This window comes from Anolis carolinensis, chromosome 1 (assembly GCF_035594765.1).
Source record: "Anolis carolinensis isolate JA03-04 chromosome 1, rAnoCar3.1.pri, whole genome shotgun sequence".
Taxonomy (NCBI): Eukaryota; Metazoa; Chordata; class Lepidosauria; order Squamata; family Dactyloidae; genus Anolis; species Anolis carolinensis.
The window spans coordinates 177,165,229-177,188,443 of NC_085841.1; the positions used below are offsets into that span (position 1 = coordinate 177,165,229).

General features: G+C 39.7%; 1 protein-coding gene across 2 annotated transcripts in view; it reads left to right on the forward strand.

The window, feature by feature from the left end:
- Window positions 1–21,450, forward strand: part of sh3bp4 (SH3 domain binding protein 4) — a 64,013-nt gene extending 42,563 nt beyond the window's left edge. For both annotated transcript variants that reach the window (XM_008113995.3, XM_016995420.2), the window contains exons 3-5: window positions 1,381–3,734; window positions 15,988–16,176; window positions 18,049–21,450. In XM_008113995.3, the coding sequence (XP_008112202.1) occupies window positions 1,381–3,734; window positions 15,988–16,176; window positions 18,049–18,276 (2,771 nt within the window). In that variant the 3' untranslated portion in view covers window positions 18,277–21,450. The remainder of the gene's footprint in view (window positions 1–1,380; window positions 3,735–15,987; window positions 16,177–18,048) is intronic.
- Window positions 21,451–23,215: the final 1,765 nt, after the last annotated feature.

Below are 23,215 nucleotides of genomic sequence, written 5' to 3' on the forward strand. Positions count from 1 at the left end.
ATGTGCTGGGATTCTAGCCTTGAAAGAGGAGAGTTGGACTAGTCGTCTGTACTGTTACCTTGGGCTAAAACTACTGTCCTGTCTCCTTTAATATGCTCAGATGGTGATTACCTAGTAACCCAGATTTGTGTGTATTAAGACTTCTAAGCTTCTCAGCCTCAGATTAGTATCGTCATTTCTTCTTAGTCATTGCCTTGCCCTGCTGAGTGCTGTCTTCCCTAATCATAGTGGATGCAAAGTATTCCTTAGGCATGGCTTTTGTCTTCCAGGAAGCTGCCATGAAGATTTTCATACTGCAGTGGTGTCCTAGGCGTGCTTCCTTAAAGTCTACTCATCAATGTGTATTGTTTTATTTATTTATCCTTCAACTCTGTTATTTACCACAAACCATTGGGATGAGGGAGAGTAGCTGGAGAAACAAAATCCAAAAATCCATAGAAGAGAGATATCTGTATTGGCCAACCAAAATACACAAAACGCACCATGCAGACTTTCAGATCTCTGACTTGTGCTTCATCAGGACAAAGATGTTTAAAAAAACCATAAAAGAGGAAGGAAAAATGAAAAATTTAATTTGCTTCATGGATGAAATGTAATTTTTAATTTTTTAACTCTTTTCAGCCTACGATTTGATTTTCAATTAAGGAAAATGTGAAAAAGTCACCTCTAAAATCTCTGCCAGATTCCTATTTTTGTTGATTTGAAATTGGTAAATCTGGAGTTAGTGAGGCAGTTGTAAAATAAAGTAGATATAAGACTAACATTTATTTATTTTAAAATAAAATAAGGCTAACATGATACTTGCAAATGTAACCACAGCGATTACTGATTCAGACCTTGCAATTATTTTATCAGCAAGCTGTACATACTGTAGTGCTGAGTAGAATGAATCTCTTATAACAGCATTAAGCAACCTGGTGCTCTCCAGATGTTTTGAACGTCAACTTCCTTTTGGCTCAGCCCCCATTGCCAATGGTCCAAAGATTGCAGATGTTGTAGTCCAAAAACATATGAAGTACATCAGGTTGCAAAGCCATATCTTTAGAGGATTTTCTAAATAATGATTATTTCTCACGTATTAAACTTGGTTTTGAAAATTCAGATATTCTGGGGCGAGAATGTGCAGCATTGCACAGTATTTGTTCAATCTGGAGCTGATAATGTACATTCTACGTTCTGCTTTTTTGTTCTGTATTATGTAGTGTTATTGTTGCATTGTTTAATTGCATTCTGATATGTTGTTTTTATATTTTGTCTATTGTATTGTCTTGGGCATGGCCCCATGTGAGCCGCCCCGAGTCCCCGTTGGGGAGATGGTGGCGGGGTATAAATAAAGTTTTATTATTTATTATTATATTCTACTTTTTGTTTGCTTTTCAGTGCCTTCTCCTAGTGCCTTGATGGTAGACAATCCTACATCATTTGGAAATGCAAAGGAAGTTGTTGCGATAAAGGACTATTGCCCAAACAACTTCACCACCTTAAAATTCTCCAAGGGGGACCACCTTTATGTCTTAGATACCTCAGGAGGTGAGTGGTGGTATGCTCACAACACCACAGAGATGGGCTACATCCCATCCTCCTATGTCCAGCCTATCAATTACCGGAACTCTTCATTGACGGACAGTGGGATGATAGACAATCTGCTAGAAAACTCCGATGAAGGAGCCAAAGAACTCGATCTCCTCGGAGACTGGACTGAAGCACAGTGGAGCTTAGCCAAAAACAACCCTTTCTTGAATAACCGGCAGACTAACCCTTTTCTCAATGGTAATGTGCAGATAATTATGGACAGAGAAAAAGAATCGTCCCTTCATGCTCCAGTGGATTTGTTGCTCTTTGACACAGAGGTGCCTACATTTACGGGGTCGAGCTCTGCAACAAACAGCAGCGTTGGGAATCATCTCGATGAGATTCCATCAATGAATGGATTTCAGTTTGACCAACCAAGCAGACGGGACAATCCTTTTTTCAGAAGCAAGCGCTCATACAGTTTATCGGAGCTTTCGGTGCTTCAAGCAAAGTCAGAAAATCCAATGCCCTCAGGTTTATTCTCTGGGCTGAAGTCTCCTACCCCAGAGCAGTTCCAGAGCAGAGAAGACTTCAGAACTGCATGGCTGAACCATCGAAAGCTAGCAAGATCATGCCATGATTTGGATCTGCTGGGCCAGAACCCTGGTTGGGGTCAGACACAACCTGTAGAGACCAACATAGTTTGCAAGCTGGATAGCTCTGGAGGTGCAGTCCAGCTCCCAGATACAAATATAAACATTCGTATTCCAGAAGGCCATGTGGCTGCTGGAGAGACGCAACAGATCTCTATGAAGGCTCTGCTGGATCCACCTTTGGAGCTCAACAGTGATAGGTGCAGCACTATAAGCCCTGTGCTAGAAATTAAGCTGAGCAACATGGAGATTCAAACCTCTATCCTGCTAGAGATGAAGATTTCAGCTGAAGTGAAGAATGACATTGTTAGTAAGAGTTTAGTGGGGATACAGTGTCTGCGAAGTGACATGAAGGAAGGCCCATATACACCAGTGCAAATCAAACAGTGCTATGGAGATACAATCCAGGTCCAGTTGGAGAACCTAGAGCCTTGCATGTACATTGCAGCTGTGGCCCAAGGACAGAATATTTTGTATCCTTACACAGTTTGGGATCATATCCTTAAAAAGATCACTGTGGGTGTCTATGGTCCAAAACATATCCATCCTTCTTTTAAAACAGTGGTAGCTATCTTTGGACATGATTGTGCTCCAAAGACTCTGCTCGTGAATGAAGTTACGCGCCAAGTACACTGTGTCGCGCCTGTGGCACTGCAGTTGTGGGGTAAGCACCAGTTCACCTTAGGGAGGCCACAAGACCTAAAGCTTTGCATGTATTCAAACATGACAAATTATGAGGTGAGAGCAAGTGAGCAGGCAAAAATAGTGAGAGGCTTTCAAATGAAGCTGGGGAAAGTCAGCCGCCTCATCTTTCCCATCATATCCCATGATCCCAATGAGCTGTCTGACTTCACACTGAGAATACAGATCAAGGATGATAAGGATGCCATCCTGACTCAGTTCTGTGTCCAAACACCCCAGCCTCCTCCCAAAAGTGCTGTGAGGTCCACTGGACAGAGAAGGTTCCTGAAGAAAAAGGAAGTCGGCAAGATCATCTTGTCCCCTCTTGCAACTACCAGCAAATATCCAGTTTTCCAGGATCGGATGGTGGGGAGCTTAAAATACGGCAAACTGCTGAAAACAGTGGTGAGGCAAAACAAGAACCATTACCTTTTGGAGTATAAGAAGGGAGATGCCATAGCCTTGCTAAGTGAGGAGAAAATCAAGTTGAAAGGCCAGCTCTGGACAAAAGAATGGTACATTGGATACTATCAGGGTAAAATTGGCCTGGTCCATACCAAAAACGTTTTAGTTGTTGGGAAAGTCAAGCCAAATTATTTCTCTGGACCTGAACTTACCACTAGCATGTTGCTGGAGCAAATCCTGAGGCCTTGCAAATTCCTCACCTATATCTATGCGTCAGTAAGGACTTTGCTCATGGAAAACATTAGCAGCTGGCGGGCGTTTGCAGATGCCCTGGGGTATGGCAACTTGCCACTTGCTTTCTTCTGTCGAGCAGAGTTGGACAGTGAACCGGAATGTGTGGCTTCTGTGCTGGAGAAATTGAAAGAAGACTGCAATAATTCAGATAATAAGGATAGGAAATCTTTCCAGAAGGAACTGATGTCAGTAAGTATTGTCTTTACTTGACGTAATCTTAATTCCAAAATAGTTGTCAGATCTTTCAGAATTGTGTTGGGTTAAAGAGTTGAGCTGAACAGTCTGCGTGGAATGGTTGAACGCTACTGCTTGCCTTAAAAACAGACTTTAAAAACCCACTCTTCAATGTTATTAGATATCCATACTAGCCAGAGGTTTGCCCTGAAATGGAGATAACTAAGGTACAGAATGGCTAGAGCAACTCTAAAGGCCTTTGCTGTTACTCACGTTAAAAAATATTGTAAATAATAGAAGTTGATTTTGATCTGTGATGTGGTGGTAAAAGTTGACGTGCAGCTGTTTATTATTATAGTCCTGTAAAAGCAGACCAAATTGTGCGTTGGTGTGTTGATCCGCATCAGTTTTCATTTGCACCAAGAGTCTGTTGTAAAGCTCGTGGCTTTTAATAACCCATTCAAAACAAAAATCTTTGCACTACAGCAGATGGCTCACACACCAGAGTGCTGGTAGAGTGCTAGGAACAACCCACCCACTTCTGTTATTTTGAGGGTTACAGTTGAGGGAATTGGCAGACAACATCATCATGGCAATCTCTGCCTCCGCTACAACATTGATTTGATTCTCAAGACCCATCTATTGTCTTAGTCTATAAATCAAACTATAGAATTATTCCCATGTGCTTTCTCATTGAATGTGATAAGCTCATTTGAGAACTTGGCTGTGAGCTTTGTTGCTTCACTTGCTGAATTTAAACAGACGTCTGTGATATACTTATTTTTCATTGAAAGTACTTTTATCTTGCCATTTATGATAGGATCTCAGGCAGGCATATAATATGAACAGTTTAAAATATTACTTTGTTTTCCACTTTCTTAACAAGATCACGTACAGTTCATTTTGTACAAACGTTTCTAGCAGTTAAAATGAAAGCACATTTTTCTGCAGATTTTGTACATTTACCTGTATTTGAAAATCCAAATACACTCACACTGCCATTTTCTAACACTGAAAAATCACTGGTTTCCTACTTGGTGGTGCATTTTTGGGAAATATTGACTGGGTGATCTTAGGCAAGTAACACTTTCTCAGCCTCAAAGGAATAAGAAGCTTCTGTGTACTTGCATTACAGGAATTGCTTATTGCAACTGGGTGAAGAAGTGGATTGCAACTGATAAATTGGAAGTCAAGATTTTTGCAGTATTCATATTTTATTTTTAATTACGTTAAGAGGCCCTTTCTAAAATGTGTTTATTGATACAGCTGTTTGGAATAATTTAAAAATTGCTTAAAAAGTATGGAAAATGATGTCTCATCAGGATAGCATTCTGGTTTCCACACTAGTGCTATAATCAAGCTTTCTGCCATAAGTTTACTGAACATCTATTTTAGAAGCTAGAAGTAGCAAGAAAGGCTGAATTCAGTGCTCAGAACTATGGCATAAGGGACTATAGTTCTTTTTCTTGCAATAGCCATCTTCATGCATTTAGGTTTCACAAGATTCCTGCCCAATACTAAGAAGCTAAGGAGGGATTTAAAGTCAGTGCCTTCATGGACTGCTCCTGCCTCTGTTTTCCTTTCTTTGTATCCCACTTTTTTTCTTTCTTTTTTTTTTTTTACAAAATACCGTATTTGCTTGAATTTAATGCTCACCTTTTTTTGGATAATTACATAGCCAAAAGGTGCACATTAGATTTGATGGTGTGTTAGAATTGTCATTCCAAAGTGGGCATCAGAATGGCTGACAGGCAAGGGGGAGACATGCATTACATTCAACAACAAATAATAATACACATCTTCAAAGTTGAGGTGCGCATTACAATAGGTGGCGCATTATACTTGAGTAAATATAGGTATGGCCATTTTCCCCACAACCGGTTTTGAGTGTCATTATCTTTCATGCTCATGTGCCCCCAATGATACAGTGGGTTAAACCCTTGTGCCGGCAGGACTGATGACTTGAAGGTTGAGTTGCTGACCTGAAGGTTGTCGGTTTGATTCCAACCCAGGGCAAGCACGGATTAGCTCCCTCTTGCAGCTCCAGCTCCATGTGGGGACATGAGAGAAGCCTCCGAGAAGGATGGTAAAACATCACAACATCCGGGCATCCCCTGGGCAACGTCCTTGAAATGGTCAATTCTCTCACACCAGAAGTGACTTGCAGTTTCTCCAGTCGCTCCTGACACACAAAAAATGCTCATAAAGAGATCAAGAGATCAGGCAAGGCTCCCCCAGTGAATCCAAAGTTTACCTTGATAGTGGCTACTGCGCAGTTTGAGATGCTGCCAGACCTGCTTCTGTAGCATGGGCAGAATGCATCAACCCTCTGTTCTCTAAGCCTATTTTACACCATGTGGATTATTTGAAAACTAGCAAGGAAAGAATGAGATTTATATAATGCACCTTGAGCTTCCTTGGGTAAGAAGAGTGGAATGGAAAATGTAGTTTGCAGAAGAAGTTTAATATGTGGAAAATGGTTACAATTATTTTTGTCCCCAGCTTATGGTTCACTTGTTCACAATTAATTCATTTAAGTCAAACACACTGACTTGTGTTCCCCGGTGTTATGACGGGGAACTAATAAAACCAGAGTATGTGTACATAGCGGGAGAGGCAGAATGACAATGGCTTCCATTTTTTAATTCAAACAAACTGTCATGGAAATTAAAGACTTAATATTTACTGTAGGAAAACCTCAGTTTAATTATCATGACAGTGTGTTTAAAAGACAAACCCTGTCATTTGCTGCCTCTCTTCCTGCATACTACTTCTTTGTCTGAACACCAGGCATGTTTGACTGGCAGGATTAATTATGAACAAGTCACTAGGAAGAGCACAGGAATGAATATAATGAAATCTTAGTTTTGAAGAGAGGGGTTAAGAGAATTGGAAATGGTTGTATGGACTGGATTTTACAGAATAGGTAATAAGTGAGTATTATTTTTAATTAGATGTTGAATAGAGTCCAGAGTTTCTCAAACTGTGCTCCTCCAGATGTTTTGGACTTCAACTCTCACAATTCCTAACAGATGGTAAACTGACTGGGATTTCTGGGAGCTGAAGTCCAAAACACCTGGAGAAGCACACTTTGAGAAACATTGGCTAGTTCGTTCAAGAAGAAATAATAGCAAATTGGAAGAAATAATAGCAAATTGGAAGAAATAATAGCAAATTATCAATTGAGATAAGAGGAAAAGAAATGAAAAAGTTAAATCAAAATTTATGTGAATGCTTCCTTCTTTAACAGTATATTCATTTTTATATGTCTGCTTACTTCATGATTTGCTTATATGTGTGTATTCTTGGTATGTATTTTGAGAACACGATAATGAAAAAGTTGTGTTGTCGAAGGCTTTCATGGCCAGGATCACAGGGTTGTTGTATGTTTTCCGGGCTTTTTCAAAAACCAGGGATAGTCAGTGATCAGTATATCCAGACCGCGTAAGACCAGGGTTAGGATATGTCGTGTTGTTGGTTCGTGCTCCACAAAACCAGGAGACGGAAAGCTACGACTGATGCCTTTGCAAACTTAGCTTGTCATCTGTAATAATAATGTCTTATTTTGCCTTTAAGCTCATATTGGATAGGAAGGATAGATTGTCTGGAACTGACTGTGATACCCCATGTAGTCTTGCTTCTGTATTATCTAGTGAAAAATCTTAAGTTTTACAGTATTGCTAGTGGATTCCTCTTATGAGTTGGCGTATGCTTACATCTGTGGCTAAAAGGATGGATTCACAGTGAACACAAGTCATCCTCTTCTAGCACATTTCACTGTCTTTATGATGGCTTAGTACAGAATGGGTTTTTGTATGACACTACAATAGGATTGGATGATATTATGTAACATGAGAGTTCAACTTTTTTTCTCCCTGATGTGGAATTGTAGTACAACAAATGAGTCTAAAATATCAATTCATTGTCAAGGTTTCTGGGTATGCTGTAAAAAACGCTTCATTCGGAAACTGAAATAGGTCGTTGGAGCAAAACAGTCTAGATCAGTGGTTCTCAACCTGTGGGTCCCTAGATGTTTTGGCCTTCAATTCCCAGAAATCCTAACAGCTGGTAAACTGGCTGGAATTTCTGGGAGTTTTAGGCCAAAACACCTGGGGACACGCAGGTTGGGAACCACTGGTCTAGATGGTATGATGTTGTAGCTGAGAAGAAGCAATAAGGAAAATGACGCACTGCGTCTTTGCTTCAAATTGGAACTTCAGTTCCCAAAAGAAAATACATATGGGTTAAGATTTGTGAGCTCAGTAGTTTAACTTGGTATTGTAGAAAAGTCTCTGTGAGAACATTTTTAGATGTTAAGAGGCACTGACCTCCAAATGCTATTCCAAATATAAATAATTAATCAACTCATTCATACTCGAGACTAGTAAATTCCCCATACTGTCATGATTCTCTATTTTCTTGGAGCATCTTCACAAATGTTTGTGAAACAAGATTGATTTAGAGCTTACTTATTGCTACCATCAATAACTCAGAGGTACTAGAAAACAATGTTTCATGTTGAGTCATGAAATAATCAAAAGCCAGAAGAGTTTCATTGTAAATTTTGCAACTGAGTATGCTTGATTCTTGTCTTGGATGTGTTTTTAACCACCTTATCACATTAAGAAATGTCCTAGTCGTAGGACACTTGCCTCTTTTCAAGCATGGAGAGGCACTGAGCTCATCACATGAGTTAAACTACTTTTGGCTATCATGCATAGCCCTCCGTGGTTGAAAAGAGGCAGAAGTGTCCTGAAAGGAGGGAATTCTGAACACAGACCAGCAATCGTATTCAGAGCTCCTACCTCTTATCACATTTTACTCCCATGTTTACAACTGAAAAACAGGTGTGATGGAAACCATCAAAAGTTTCCCATCCTGTTTCATTGCCCAACTATCAGCAGTTTTTGTATCCTATGGAGTTTGATGCAGAACAGTATGATCCCATGGAAAGCAATGGCTTTAACCTGGAGCACTGTCTCTTGTATCCTATGGAGTTTGGGGCAGAACAATAGGATCCCATGGAAAGAAGTGGTTTTTATACTGGTGTCAGTCTCCTTTGGGCAAGGCAAGGGAGCTCTTGGTTTTCGAATTGTTGTTTCTCCTGATTGCAAACAAAAAGGCAATACTGACCTTGTGATTAATGTAAGATGAATGTATCACCAGCTTTTAGGCTTTCATGTGTGATGTGGGGCAGAATGAAAAACAGGACAGATGACGATATAAGAGGGGTGATTAAAGGGATGGTCACCCATATTTTCCCTTCTCAATGTGATGAGGTAGTAAGATAGCTAGCAGAGTTTGAGCTATAAAAAGAGAAAGGGAAATCCTTAGCAGTACAGTAGTACCATACTCTCCCTGTTATTGCATCATGGGAAACAACAACAACAACCATTGAAATCCTGATAGGTTTCTGTTGGTTAAATTTGTTTTTATTTTTTGTTCTTTCGTTATTGTTGTTGTTGTTTGCACTACAAATAAGACATGTGCAGTGTGCATAGGAATTTGTTCGTATTTTTTTTCAAATGATAATTCGGCCCCTCAATAGTCTGAAGGATTGTGGACCGGCCTTCTGCTTAAAAGGTTTGAGGGCCCCTGATCTGGCAGAAGTTGACCCTAGAGTTGCACTGGAGGATCTAGGAGATTCCTAGAGAGAACATTTGAATAAAATCTGTGAATAAGCAAATCTGCAAATGTCAAACCTGCAAATGTAGAAGGCCAGATGTATTTCAGTGGCTTCTCTGTTACTCCTTGCTGACTTGCAGAAGAAGAGTAAATTATGCAGAGTAAGATATGTAAATGTGCCAAACCATTAATAACATTCTGCTTCTTATAATTTTTTTGCCGTGGTATGGATTTTAAAAATAATAATAATACTATGAAATACATGCCAGTAACCTAATTAACATAAAAACCAGATGTCCAGAAATGAAAGTTTGCCCGTTTCCAGGATGTCACTCCAAACATAAGATGTGTGTACATTAAAATTGTATTCTTCCGATGCTCCTTTAACATAGCCATTGAATGTCAAGTATCCATCTTTGGTGTACTGCCTGCTGTTTTTCTGTACAGCAAACACTTCAGTTAATAAATACCATAGAAGGGCATTGTGAACTCCAAGTTGTGAGGCACGGGAAACAATAGCACAGCCTCAGGCTGGCTGGTGGTGAGGCAAGCGGCCAATGACTGCAACAGAAAAATATTGAAGGAAGAGTTCCATCTGTTTTTTAACACATTCTGTTTTTACAGAAGTATACAGTGCAGCTGGGAGACCTTGGTAAAGAACTTCAGTGCCTTTTGTCTAATTTGCTTTCCCCAGCAGGAGTGTGATTATCAATTTAATAGCATATGGACTATAATGTAATTATTGCCAGCTATTAAAGACCAGGTGTTGGGGGGGGGTGCTTCCACTCCATCATGTTGATGCCCTGAAGCACCCCACTCTTAGGGTTAGGATGTAGTCTTTGTATCTAAAGGACTGGAGCAGCCTGGCTTTTTTTCATGTCAGGAACTGTTTTTTCATGTTCAGAAAATGTAAGTCGCTTCTGGTGTGAGAGAACTGGCCGTTTGCAAGGACGTTGTCCAGGGAACGTCTAGATGTTTTGATGTTTTTACCATCTTTGTGAGAGGCTTCTGTTGGATTCAAACCGGCAACCTTCAGTTCAGCAACCCAACCTTCAAGTCATGAGTCCTGCCGGCACAAGGTTTTAACCCGCTGCGCCTGGCTGATCCAGAGGAAATCACAGACTGTTCCGCCACTAGAAATGTGCACTGATTTAATCTGTTTGACACAAGGCTGGTCAGAATGTACATCAGGGTTACATTCATGGATCAGAGCCAGTTTCCACAGGAAATAATTTATGATCAGGATGATGTTTTCAAACAAAGCTGAAGTAGCCTTAAACTATCAATTTTCAGGCAAAAAGAGAGGCTTCAGCTGAGTTCCCTTTAAGAATGAATGTTCAAGAGAACGGAAATTAGATTAGCCCTTACCTTGGCCACATTCCGGAAAGACCTGAAAGCCTGGTTATTTCAATGTACTTTTAACTAATTCGGCACAATTTGACGGAGTCCTTTTACCTTCACCTATACCCAGCCACTCTACTTTATTACTGGCCCATCTTATTAGTGGCCTTGAAATTTATTGCACATGTATAATTTATTGCCTTGCTTCCAATTTTTGAACACGCTAATTGTGCCTGGCTATTGGTTATTGGTTATCGATTGTTGTTGAGTTTATGCTTTTATGATTTTTATGTTTTATAGATGTATTTTGTTGTATTTTATTGTTGCATTACTAGGCTTGGTCCCCATGTAAGCCATGCCTAGTTCCTTCGGGGAGATGGGCCTGGATATAAGAATAAAGTTATTATTATTTTATTGTATGACACAGCAAACAAGATAGATATGCTGGATTCCGTTTCACAAAACCACAAGTCGAACACTTCCCAAGTGTCTAGGACTGTGTGATGTATTTTCGGATGATGCATGCAGATCCCAGTAGGGTGGCCTTTTGCAGTTGACAGATCGTAATTTTGTCAATGTCTATTGTTTCCAAATGCCGGCTGAGATACTTTGGCACGGCACCCAGTGTGCCCATCACCACCGGGACCACCTGCACTGGTTTCTGCCAGAGTCTTTGAAGTTCAATCTTGAAGTCCTGATAGCGGCTGAGCTTTTCCTGTTGTTTTTCATCAGTGCAACTGTCACCTGGGATGGCAACATCAATGATCCAAACCTTTTTCTTTTCCACAACTGTGATGTCTGGTGTGTTCTGAATCCAGTCTGGATTTGGAAGTCCCACAGTATCTTTGCGTGCTCATTTTCCAATACTTTTGCAGGTTTGTGATCCCACCAGTTCTTTGCTGCTGGCAGGTGGTACTTGAGGCATAAGTTCCAATGAATCATTTGGGCCACATAGTTGTGCCTCTGTTTGTAGTCTGTCTATGCGATTTTCTTACAGCAGCTGAGTATATGATCAATGGTTTTGTCGGTTTCCTTGCAGAGTCTGCATTTTGGGTCATCAGCTGATTTTTCGATCTTGGCCTTAATTGCATTTGTCCTGATGGCTTGCTCCTGGGCTGCAAGGATCAGGCCTTCTGTTTCCTCCTTCAGTGTCCCATTCGTGAGCCATAGCCAGGTCTTCTCCTTATCAGCTTTTCCTTCAATTTTGTCAAGGAACTTTCCATGCAATGTTTTGTTCTGCCAGCTGTCAGCTCTAGTTTGTAGTGCGGTTTTCTTGTACTGGTTTTTGTCTGCTGTGCTTTGAGGAGTTTCTGATTTTTGACTTCAATCAAAGCAGGTTCTTCACTTTGCTTTACATATTCTGCCAGGGCATGTTCTTCCTCTTTGACTACTTGTTTTACTTGTAAGAGTCCACTGCCCCCTGATCTTCTAGGCAGATATAGCCGGTCAACATCACTGTGAGGGTGCAGTGAATGATGAATGGTCATGAGTTTTCTGGTTTTTCTGTCCATGTTGTCCAGTTCCACCTGTGTCCAATTTATAATGCCAGCAGTATATCTTATGACAGGTATGGCCCAGGTGTTTATGGCCTTGATGGGGTTGCCTCCATTGAGCTTGTTTTTGAGAATTTTTCTGACCCTTTGTGTGTATTCTTTACTGACCACAGTCTTCACATGTTCATGCTTGATCATTTGGTCATTAGGCATATTTATGCCCTCACTTTCAATGATTTTTCCCTTCTTCAATGCCACTGTCGAACATTTGTCCAATCCAAACTCCATGCTGATATCAGTACTAAAAATTCGGACAGTGTTGGTCAGAGACTGGATTTCAGTTTCCGTTTTCCCATACAACTTCAGGTCATCCATGTACATCAGATGTGAAATTTTGTGAGATTTCTTAGATGTTTGATAGCCGAGATTTGTTTTTTGTAAGATTGTTGACAGAGGGATCATGGCAATAATGAAAAGCAGAAAGGACAATGAATCTCCCTGGAAAATTCCTCTTCTGATGTTAACAAGTCCATAGCTTTCATTTCCAACAAACAGTTCAGTTTTCCAGTGCTCCATCATGTTTTCAATAAAGGTGCCAACGTTTTTACAAATCCCGATGGCATCCAGGCACTTGATGATCCAGCTGTGTGGGAGTGAGTCAAAGGCCTTTTTGTAGTCAATCCACGTCATGTGAAGATTAGCTTTTCGGCTTTTACAGTTCTCCAGAATCATTTTGTCAATCAATAACTGGTCTTTTGTGCCCCTGCTTTTCCGTTTGTTGCCTTTCTGATCATCTGCAAGATGTTTTTTTTCTTCAAGATAGTCTTGAATTCTGTCAGCTATGATGCCAGTCAGTAGTTTAAATATAGTGGGCAGACATGTTATTGGCCTGTAGTTTTCTGGTGCTGCTCCTTTTGCTGGATCCTTTTGTATCAGGTATGTTCTTCCAGTTCACTGATACTTCCTTTCTGCATCATCTCATTGAATTGTTGTGCCATTTTTCCATGTAAACTAATCAGATGTTTGAGCCAAAATCCATGAAGTTGATCATTACCAGGCAATGTCCAGTTTTTGACTTTTTGCGCTCGTTTGCTAATCATTTCAGTTGTTATTTCCATCTGTTCCATTTTGTTCTGTGAGACTTTTCCTTCAAACTCCTTTATCCACCCAGCGTTTTTGTTGTAGTTCTCATTATTTTCCCAAAGTTCTTTCCAGAACTTTGTTTTTGTTGTTGTTGTTGTTATTGTTGTTATTATTATTATTTTCCTTGGTCAGCAGCTAGTTTGTTTTTAATAGGGGTTATATTTTGTAATTGAGTGCAGAATTCAGGCACTATAGTTGTGTTTAACTCATGCCAGTTGTGCTTTCAGCAGTAATCTGATCTGCAAACATTAGTCAGGTGATATTGAGCAGGTTGGCTGGAATCTTCTTGGTACACTCTGCCTGTCCAATACTTTTTCCGCCTAAAAAGCATTGCCTACTACAACATAGTTCACAGCCAAGTACATCTAGAGGAGTCCAGCTTTTACTTGCTGATTGCTACTATTAAAGGCCTTGGAACCCTCTCCCACTTTACAACTGTTGTACTGTTGAACCCTGATCCGACTTGAATGTCCATTGCTGCATTCTTTGGAATTATTGTATGGTTTTATGCGTTTGCATACATATTTATATCCTTTGATACATTCTATGGTGTCCTGAGTTTCATTTGGTCAAAGGAATTAGAGGAGGTCCTTGGCTAGGACTTCAAATGCCTCTCTCCAAATTTCCAGTCCCAGATTTCCACGGGATGTAGTCAAGGCCATTAAAATAGAATTGTAGTGCTATAGTGTGCAGTATAGCGGAGTGGGTAGATCAAAAGACAACCTGGCAAGATGGCACTACCTGGAGGAATCCTCCACCTTGTGTGACTGTGGAGCAGAACAAACAACTCCTCCTATGTATGCTTGCCCACAATGTCCTGCCTCATGTACCGAGGAAGAGCTGTTTAAAGCCACGGACAATGCAGTTGCTGTTGCCCGCTTTTGGTCTAAAACTATTTAGCTACTTGTGATTCCTTTATTTTATCACTTTTAAACTTATTTATTATGCAGTGCTTTTGACACAAAATAAATAAGTGTGCAGTATGAAAGAACCCAGAAATAGGCCATGGTGTTTGCTGCTGCCTGACAATCTCTAGCAACAGTGACTGCCTGTGTAGCTCACTGCTACACAAACTGTGGATGTAGGAGAAAGCAGTTCAGAGGCACCTGGGATTTGGGAAGAAGTCACTGTCATTAGTTGTCCATGTTAACACGTTTATACTTCTTGTTTGAAATGTGTAATGCACAAACTGATTTGAGTTCACCTAGCACCAAGAACATAAATAACCTTTTCACAAGAATAACATTTCATGTCTCACAATAAATGGAGATTTAGCGTTATTTTAGCATGGACTAAAAGTGTGATCTTCCTTTTATTTTAAGTGTATTTTTAAATTTGTCAAAATAGAAACCATGGACAGGAAGCATTCCAGTATTTCTGCACCACATTTTAAGAAAGGTTTTTCTATGGTTGTGTGTGTGTTTGTGTGTCAAAAATTATTTTCACGTGCCCCCTTGGCGACTTCAATTTTGCAACACTTCCTACCCCAGCCATACTTGGCTTTTTTCTAGGAGCTGCCTTCTCATTTATTTTCTGGTCAGAAAAAGGCCTGGAACTAAAATGATCCAATATGGCCCAGAAATGTGGCAGATTTTCTGTTAAAAGTTGTAGGGAAAGCATTATAAGAAAATATTCCTTTTTTTAATTTGGAGGGGGCAGGGAATGGGAGCACTAGGAGTCTAAAATGCTGGATTTTTCCTGCTCTAATAGAAACTAACATTATATCTGTTTAAATTTCGAGCACCAAATTTAGATTTAGAGTGTGAAATTTTGAAAGTATGATCCAACTCAGTTTAAAGTTAACTGTATTTCATTTGCAGAATCAAAAATAATTTAGTCAATTTGTGTTAAAAATTACCAATTATTCTGAGTTTACACACAATGGAGAGAGAATTTGATAACATATCTTAGGGCAGTGGTTCTCAGCCTGTGGGTCTCCAGATGTTTTGGCCTTCAACTCCTAGAAATCTTAACAGCTGGTAAACTGGTTGGGATTTCTTGGAGTTGTAAGCCAAAACACCTGGGGACCCACAGGCTGAGAACCACTGTTTTAGGGTGAAATGTCATTCTCTCAGAGAAGGATGATATCAGTACAGGCAGTCCCCAACTTATGAACAAGGTAGGTTCCGTTGGTTTATTCTAATGTTGAATCTGTATGTACGTCAGAACAGGTTCTTTTTCAGTGTAACTGCATCCATAAGCTTTGGATAGCACTGGATGTGTTTATTTTGCTGGCTCTGCCCCTGTTCAGAAGATTTCACCTTGTTTTCTGTCTTTATGATAATTGGATTTTGAAAAAGTTGGCTTGTTGTGGAAACAAGGATTGGTGAGAAAGCTTCAGTGGAGACACTTTTCCCCATGATAATTCTCCCAGGAGTGAATTTCCATTCCAAGGAGTAGATTTCTTTCACCTCCTGTTGTCTCACCTCTATTCTTAACTATGAGTCATTTGTAAGTAGGATTTTTGTAACCCAGAGACTGCCTATATTCTGTTTTGAGGTTTTGTTTTGTTTTGTTTTTTTACACTAAGAATAATGTCCTCTTTCACATGTAAATGGAAGGATATTGGTTTTGATATGCCTCTTCTCCTTCCAAACCTACACCAAACATTTGCTACTGCTGCACAGAATGTGGATTTCCTTAATGGTTGCTTTGCCTTCTTCCAGGCCTTACTGAAAATGGACTGCCAGGGCTTGGTTATCAGGCTCATTCAGGATTTTGTGCTTTTGACTACGGCTGTGGAGGTGGCCCAGCGCTGGAGAGAGCTTGCAGAGAAATTGGCCAAGGTCTCCAAGCAACAAATGGATGCCTATGAAGCTCCCCATCGGGACAAGAATGGAGCTGTAGATAGCGAGGTAAGAAAGTGAATGTGTAATATATTCAGGGCTTGATGGATGGCTGGTTCTGCACAATAGATTGTGAAAGCAGCTCAGTGTTGTGTTAAGCTGCCTTTCTGATCTTGAACGATGACAAAAACTTAGGAAGGGGCACATACAATTTTTGTTGTGTGGTTACTGGGGCCAAGAATTCAGCCACATAGAAAGGAAGTGCCTCCTTTCTTAGGATTCATTTTCTCTTCTGAGGTCTCACACAAGCTTCATTGATCACATAAACCTATTGTGACATTTTATAGGTGTGAATATAAATGACAAATGCTTGCAGACATAAACTGCATTTCTCAACCTTGGGGAAACTGGAGCTGGTAACAGCTGACTTCTTTCTAAGTAATACTAATATATAAATTACTAAAAGAGATCATATATTACTTATGATCTGAATTGACAGCCATGTTTTTGATTTGATATGTCCAACAACTTTTCCTTAATCTTGTGCTCTCCTGCAAGATAGGTTTTTATAGATGATGCTGCATTAAAAACCAGTCAACCCTTAGCCCATTACGATAATTTCTTAGGAGTTCTAAGCAAGGCATTTGTACGTTTCCCATAAAGTTTAATGCCAAGATAACATATGTTTGGATAACTGTGAAGTATGAAGATCTTTATCATGAGGAAAGCTAAGTCAAAGGATCAAGGTGCTCACAATAGGCTTCAGCATGCTAGGAGGGAAAGCAGGCAGCAAATGAATTGAGGAGATGGCCTCGAGAAAGGTTCTTTTACCCATTAACCCAGTGGTTCTCACCCTGGAGTCCCCAGATGTTTTTGGCCTACAACTCCCAGAAATCCCAGCCAGTTTACCAGCTGTTAGGATTTCTGGGGGTAAGGCCAAAAACATCTGCGGACCCTAAGTTGAGAACAACTGCATCAATCCCAAGCACAGATATCATACGGGGAAATTCAGACAACATTTTGTGTTGTGTTTTACATTGGTGAAGATGGTCTTCTCTGTGTCTTCCTGGGACAATCAAATTGTATTCTAGGATAATTCAGGCAGGACCTGTGCATGATAGTTTGAAACTACACTGTATCACTTGCAATTATGCAGGTGAGTATGATGCAGAGCTTGAAAAGTGACCTTAGAAATAATTCATTGCTGTTACTTGTCAGAAGGTAATTCATAATCATTCCTCATTGCCATGTCGCAAACTTAACATGTTGTGGTTCATTGCATTGTTTATTAACCCTGTGTTGCTTTTTGTTGTTTTGTTTGAGTAGTGGAAAAAACATAAGATTAATAAGAGAATGGCATAACATGCAAAAATTTTCAGTTCTGATGTTTCTTTTATTAAGTAACATTGACTGGAAGGTGGCTGTAAATTCAACTCTCCATATTTGCTGTGGTTAGGCATGCAGGATCCCTGAAGATGTGGAAGAATATCAAATTATAAAAACACATGATTTTAAATGATACACCTCTCTAGGAATATCTAGATTGTCTAGTGCAACATATCCCATAAATTGATCCTAGTATTGCACTGCAAGACCTAGAGAGATCATTTTTATTAAATTTGTGAATGATCAGATCTACAAAAGTGAAATGTATAAATGTAGAAGGCCAGCTGTATTCATTGGGTCCTGCAGTGGGAGAAAGCAAGGATTTTAAATAAATATTTTTTTTTTTTGCATTGGTAAACTGATTTTTGTTGCTTCTTATGACATCATCTTTGAAACACAGTTTTACTAATCCCTCACAAAGCACCCCATACATTTTTGCAGGTAATTGTTTTACTTTTTTATTTCCATACTCTGATACTCTATATGTAAAACATAAATTCTCATGGTAGATACTGCTTGCAACTTTTGTTAATGCCACTTTCCTGCCTTGGACAGGCCATGTGGAAACCAGCATATGACTTCATGCTAACATGGAGCAATCAGATGGGAGACAGTTATCGTGATGTTACCCAAGAACTCCATATTGGTCTTGACAAGATGAAGAGTCCTATCACAAAACGCTGGAAGCATCTCACAGGAACCCTAATTTTAGTGAATTGCTTGGATATACTACGGGCCGCTGCCTTCAGTCCACGAGAAGAACATGATGATTATGCCATCTGATTATGAGAATAACTTCCTCAGAACTTGTTCCTGTTTGTTTTTATGCTTTTAATTAATTGTGGGAGAAAGGGAGAGCAGTTCTGACATGCCAAAGTTTTGAGCAATGATTCCTTGGGCCACGAGCGCAAACTCCTTATACTTGCCTCTCCTTTTCACAGATGACACCCGAGACAGTATTCTGTGCACAGTGTGGTTGACAGCTTTTCTTACTTTGTGACATTTAAAGTTGAACTTCTTAAAGGCATTTCCAAAAATGATGTTGGATTGGAAATATGAAATCACTTTAAGGGAAAAGTTCCTCTTTCGATGTAACATAACAATTGTTTTTGTTCCTCTAATCACTTTGAATCATCAGTATGTATTAAAATGAAGCACAGTCTGACATCTCCTTACAAGGATTTGGATTTGTAATGTGTGACTCAGAGCTGTTTATATGTAAACTCTACTGCCCCTTGTGATCCTTTCAGTGTTAGTAACTACTGGTTTTCACCACTATTTACTTTTATGGATACAATTTTTGTAAAGGAGGAAAGTGCACACTTTTTTCAACTTAGCTTACTTTTATAATCAAAATTTAGCACAAGATGTTACACCAGTGGAAAAGGTGTGCTTCACGTCCGTCTGTTTCAGATCCAGAAAAAAAAAGAAAGTCTAAGGTTATAGGACTTTCCCATCCTCGCCCATATTTAAGAGAAATGCATTTCAGTGTGTGCCATTATGTGGGAAAACATTTCACTTCACTTAACATTTCAGTTCATATCAGCAGTTCTTTGGTCATCTTCAGTGATCTACATTTTAGGGATATACTTTAAAATATGGCAAGTGGGTGTTTCATGGGTGGTTCTTAACTGTGCCATCATTAAGTTGATGTTGATGTTGACTCCACTGAGGCAGTCAGCCAATGCCTAAGCGGTATCTTTTCAAGCTCTATGTCAGTGGTTCTCAACCTGGAGTCCCCAGATGTTTTTGGCCTTCAATTCCCAGAAATCCTAAAAGCTGGTAAACTGGCTGGGATTTCTGGGAGTTGTAGGCCAAAAACATCTCCGGACCCCAGGCTGGGAACCACTGCTCTATGTAGACAGCTCACAAGAGTGAATGCTAACTTCTCAATTTTTTTAAAGGCAGGAAGGGAGTTACTATGAAGGAAAAACTTATGAATCTTATGAATCCTGATTACATCTTGAAGTATTGGCAGCCTAAATTTACTACCTGGGCAAGGTTCAGCTCTCTGTCTGATCTGGAATCTATGTGGAATCCACTATCAATTAGAAATTCTTCATTTGGCATGTCCTCCAAACATACAAAATCTTGGGTTATTTGCTAGCTCTAGTTCGTTGACATTCACTGATATTGTTTGTAAAATAATGTCATCGTGGGCAACTGAGAGTTGAAGTGGCTTCATATTCTTGATAATAGCTGTCAAAAGCAAGTCTAGTAGTTCTACTTTCACATGAAAGTTTCATGAAACCCCTTCTGTCTACCTCTTGAAGATATTTCATGTGGGAAAGTTTGTTAGGGAAGATTATTATATGGATGGGTGTTTGCTTTTTGCACAAAAATGCATTTTCATATTTTAAAAAAACACGTTTATTAAATCTAAATAATGAGGTGCTTTTCAAATACTGTACACTAAAGAGTTTCGGGTCAAGATTTCCAGAGAAGCATAAGACCTTGTAGCAGTGTGGCTAATATAGTTAAAATTTTAAATCTTTTTTTTCTCACATGAAGGAGATGTTTCAGCTTTGCTCATTCATACAAGGCGACCTTTCAAAAAACTTTAGGTTATACAACACAGTTTTTCTACTAGCAGTTCTGGAATTGTATGAAAGCAAAATTTATCTCATTGGAAAAGCATTTCTATTGTTGCATTCAAATTTAATGTGACCTTGGGGGAGGGGATGGGGAGCACTTGTTCTATATTTCTCTTTCACATCAGCTCTTTTTATATGGTCCCTCAGTTCACATTGTCAGTTCCATTATGTTGAAAGCACCTTAATTTTAAGATTTTGTTATAAGAGTTAGGGAGCAGACTTCCTATGCAAGTTTTCATAGCACAGTTTTGAACTTGTTAGGCTATCATAGTCTTTTCACATGCACATGGGGTATTTATTTTTCCAAAGTATGTTTTTTTCTCTCTCTCCTACAAAGTCAAGTTCTCCACCAGATCTTGTGTAAGAGCATTGGAGGTAGGAAACAAAAATCTGTTTTGTGCCACAAATAAAAGTATAATGCAGGTTATTGATCCAGAACAGTAGCAGATTCTAGCTATAGATGCTTCTCTTTCACTGTGGTATGGTCAGTATCAAAAGCAAGGTATGTTCAGTCTCTCTTTGTATATCTCTTTCTCTGTCACTATTTATAGACTACAACAAGAGGAGAGTGTATTATATATGGTAGTCTGGATCCTTTGGAGACCCATAAAGTGGTGGTGGGCCATGTGCGCATGGATGTGGATGTTCTTGCTGTGTTGTAGTCAACAGCTGAGCTGTTGACGTCACAAACAAGGAGAATTACAGTATATCCAAGTTAGCTGCCTTCTGCACACAGATCTGTGCCTGTCGTGCTCCCCCTGCTGGCACCTATGAGCTTGACACAGGAATTTTGGATGTTATGGAGTAAACCATAGAACTAGTTGTTAATTTTTTATTGTGAGGGCCAGGATTTGAGCCAAAGCAATGAGATTTTAATCAGTTTTATAAGCAGAAATTTTAGAGCTAGATATTGGAGAAGACTTCCTCTCCTGAAATTAGACCAGGTCTTCCATAACAGATTGGGGAGCAGGGAATGAATTGGTTTGCCTTGTTGTTCTGCCAGTTTTGTCAAACTACCTCAGGTCTTGCATGCCTTTTCATGTTTTGACTTAAAGCCTAGATGCCTCCCTAGAGGATTGCCACCAGACCGCCACCATCACAGAATCACACAAACGGCTTTTCTAGATTAGTCAATGCAATTGCTGCATGATCTTCCCAGCCCTGTTTTGAGTAAAATATCACCTCCCAGCACATAGTTGGAGTGCTTTTTATGTTCCGCCAAATGCCTTTCACTCAAAGTATGATCTTACAAGGTAAGCTTGCTTTGGATTTTACATTAATAAACTGTACAAGTAGTCTGTTGTACATTTTTTTAAAAAAATACTTGTGAAAATTATACAATTAAAGCAGATATTTGAACACAGCTTTGTTTTGACTTGATTTATTTTGTAAGAGCTTGGCTTGATTTTTTTCTTATGATTTTAAAACAAAACTGCACATTTCTGTTAGACCACTGGATTAGACATAGATTTTATTCTTGTGATGACTGAATTTTTTTTTAAAATGTGAAAATATGATATAATTTGGGACTAGGCTTTGACCTCTGTCAGGATTAACAGGATCGTAGTGAAGCATGTTTTATGTTTTCGCTGACTTCAAGATGGTTCATGATATTTCGCTGCATGATGCAGAAGAGGAAACTTCACCACCAACTCCAAAATCAAGATGAATTGCATCTTTGGCCAAATTGGTTCTTTTGACACCTATGGCAGTAAATCTCTCTTCTATGATGGTAGGAAAAATACAATATCGCCAATTAAGTTCCATTTGCTGCAACAATCACCAATTTAAATAACACCTGCTGTCTGAGGCAGCATCCTTCCTGTGCCTAATGGTGGGTCTGGCCCTGTTGCTGATATAGTGGAAACTTCCAAAATGTGATTGCCAGCAGGCAAGGTCTAAGGTGCAGAATGGCGTGGGGGCATTGACCTGGATTGCAGGTGAAAACTTGAGTTGCTGTTCTGAGACTTAAAGCCCTGTTAATTGCTATTAGTATTTTCTGTCATCCACCTGACTCCAGAAGATGCCTAAACATCTATCAAAGCAACTGAACGTTTTTGAGTTCATGGCAAAAAAGAAATGGCTAAATATTAAAGACCAAGGAGGCAGCAGGTTAAGAACCACTGCGGCAGCTGATACTGATGAAGACCCCAGAACATGCACACCTGAACTGCAGATGAAAACTGCGGAAACTCTGGAAACTGGGGTATCTATCTACCATTAGTTTATCTAATTTATTTATTTATTTATTTACAGCATTTATATTCCGCCCTTCTCACCCCGAAGGGGACTCAGGGCGGATCACATTACACACATATAGGCAAACATTCAATGCCTTTTAACATAGAACACAGACACGACAAACATAGGCTCCGAGCGGGCCTCGAACTCATGACCTCCTGGTCAGAGTGATTCATTGCAGTGATTCATTGCAGCTGCTCTCCAGCCTGCACCACAGCCCGAGCCCTGCCAAAGAAACAATGGGAAAGGAGCAAAACATCTAAGATTTCAACCCAAATGGTTCAGCAGATTTCCCTTGTTAACCTACTCATTTCATCTACAAGGTGCACTCTGTAAGTACTGTGTGGTGTGGAGGAAAAGTTGAGGGTAAAGGTGGTCATCAGAAGCTTGGTGCATGGGTTGCTAAACCATTTATTTGTGCGATGGAAAAATGCAATAGAAGTTTTCAGTAGACACCAATAAACAAAAGTACAATCAGAACAACTTGTGCTTGGCTGAAAACTTGCCAATTCACAGTGGAAAATGTCTTGATGACAAAGGAAGTAAGAAGGAAAGCAGAAGAAAACAGAAATGAACTTCTGCCAATTGTGGAAACTATTGTCCTTTGTGGCCAACAGGAACTGGCTTAAAGAGAGCAGTGATTCAGGACCACCTGCCAAGAAGCTTTGCATAATGATGGTAATTTCAGGGTCATGTTGAGATCTTGTGCCAGATCAGGAGACAATGGCCTGAAAGCCATTTTGGGGGGGGAAAGTTTCAACCCCTTCTGAATTTTTTTTTTGGCTACAGACCTTTAGCTTCTAACGTGCATATCTCATTTTGGTAGTTATTTTTGGCCAGGATTGCAACAATGTTATCTGTTCAAGAGAAGAAACGTACGCAAAACC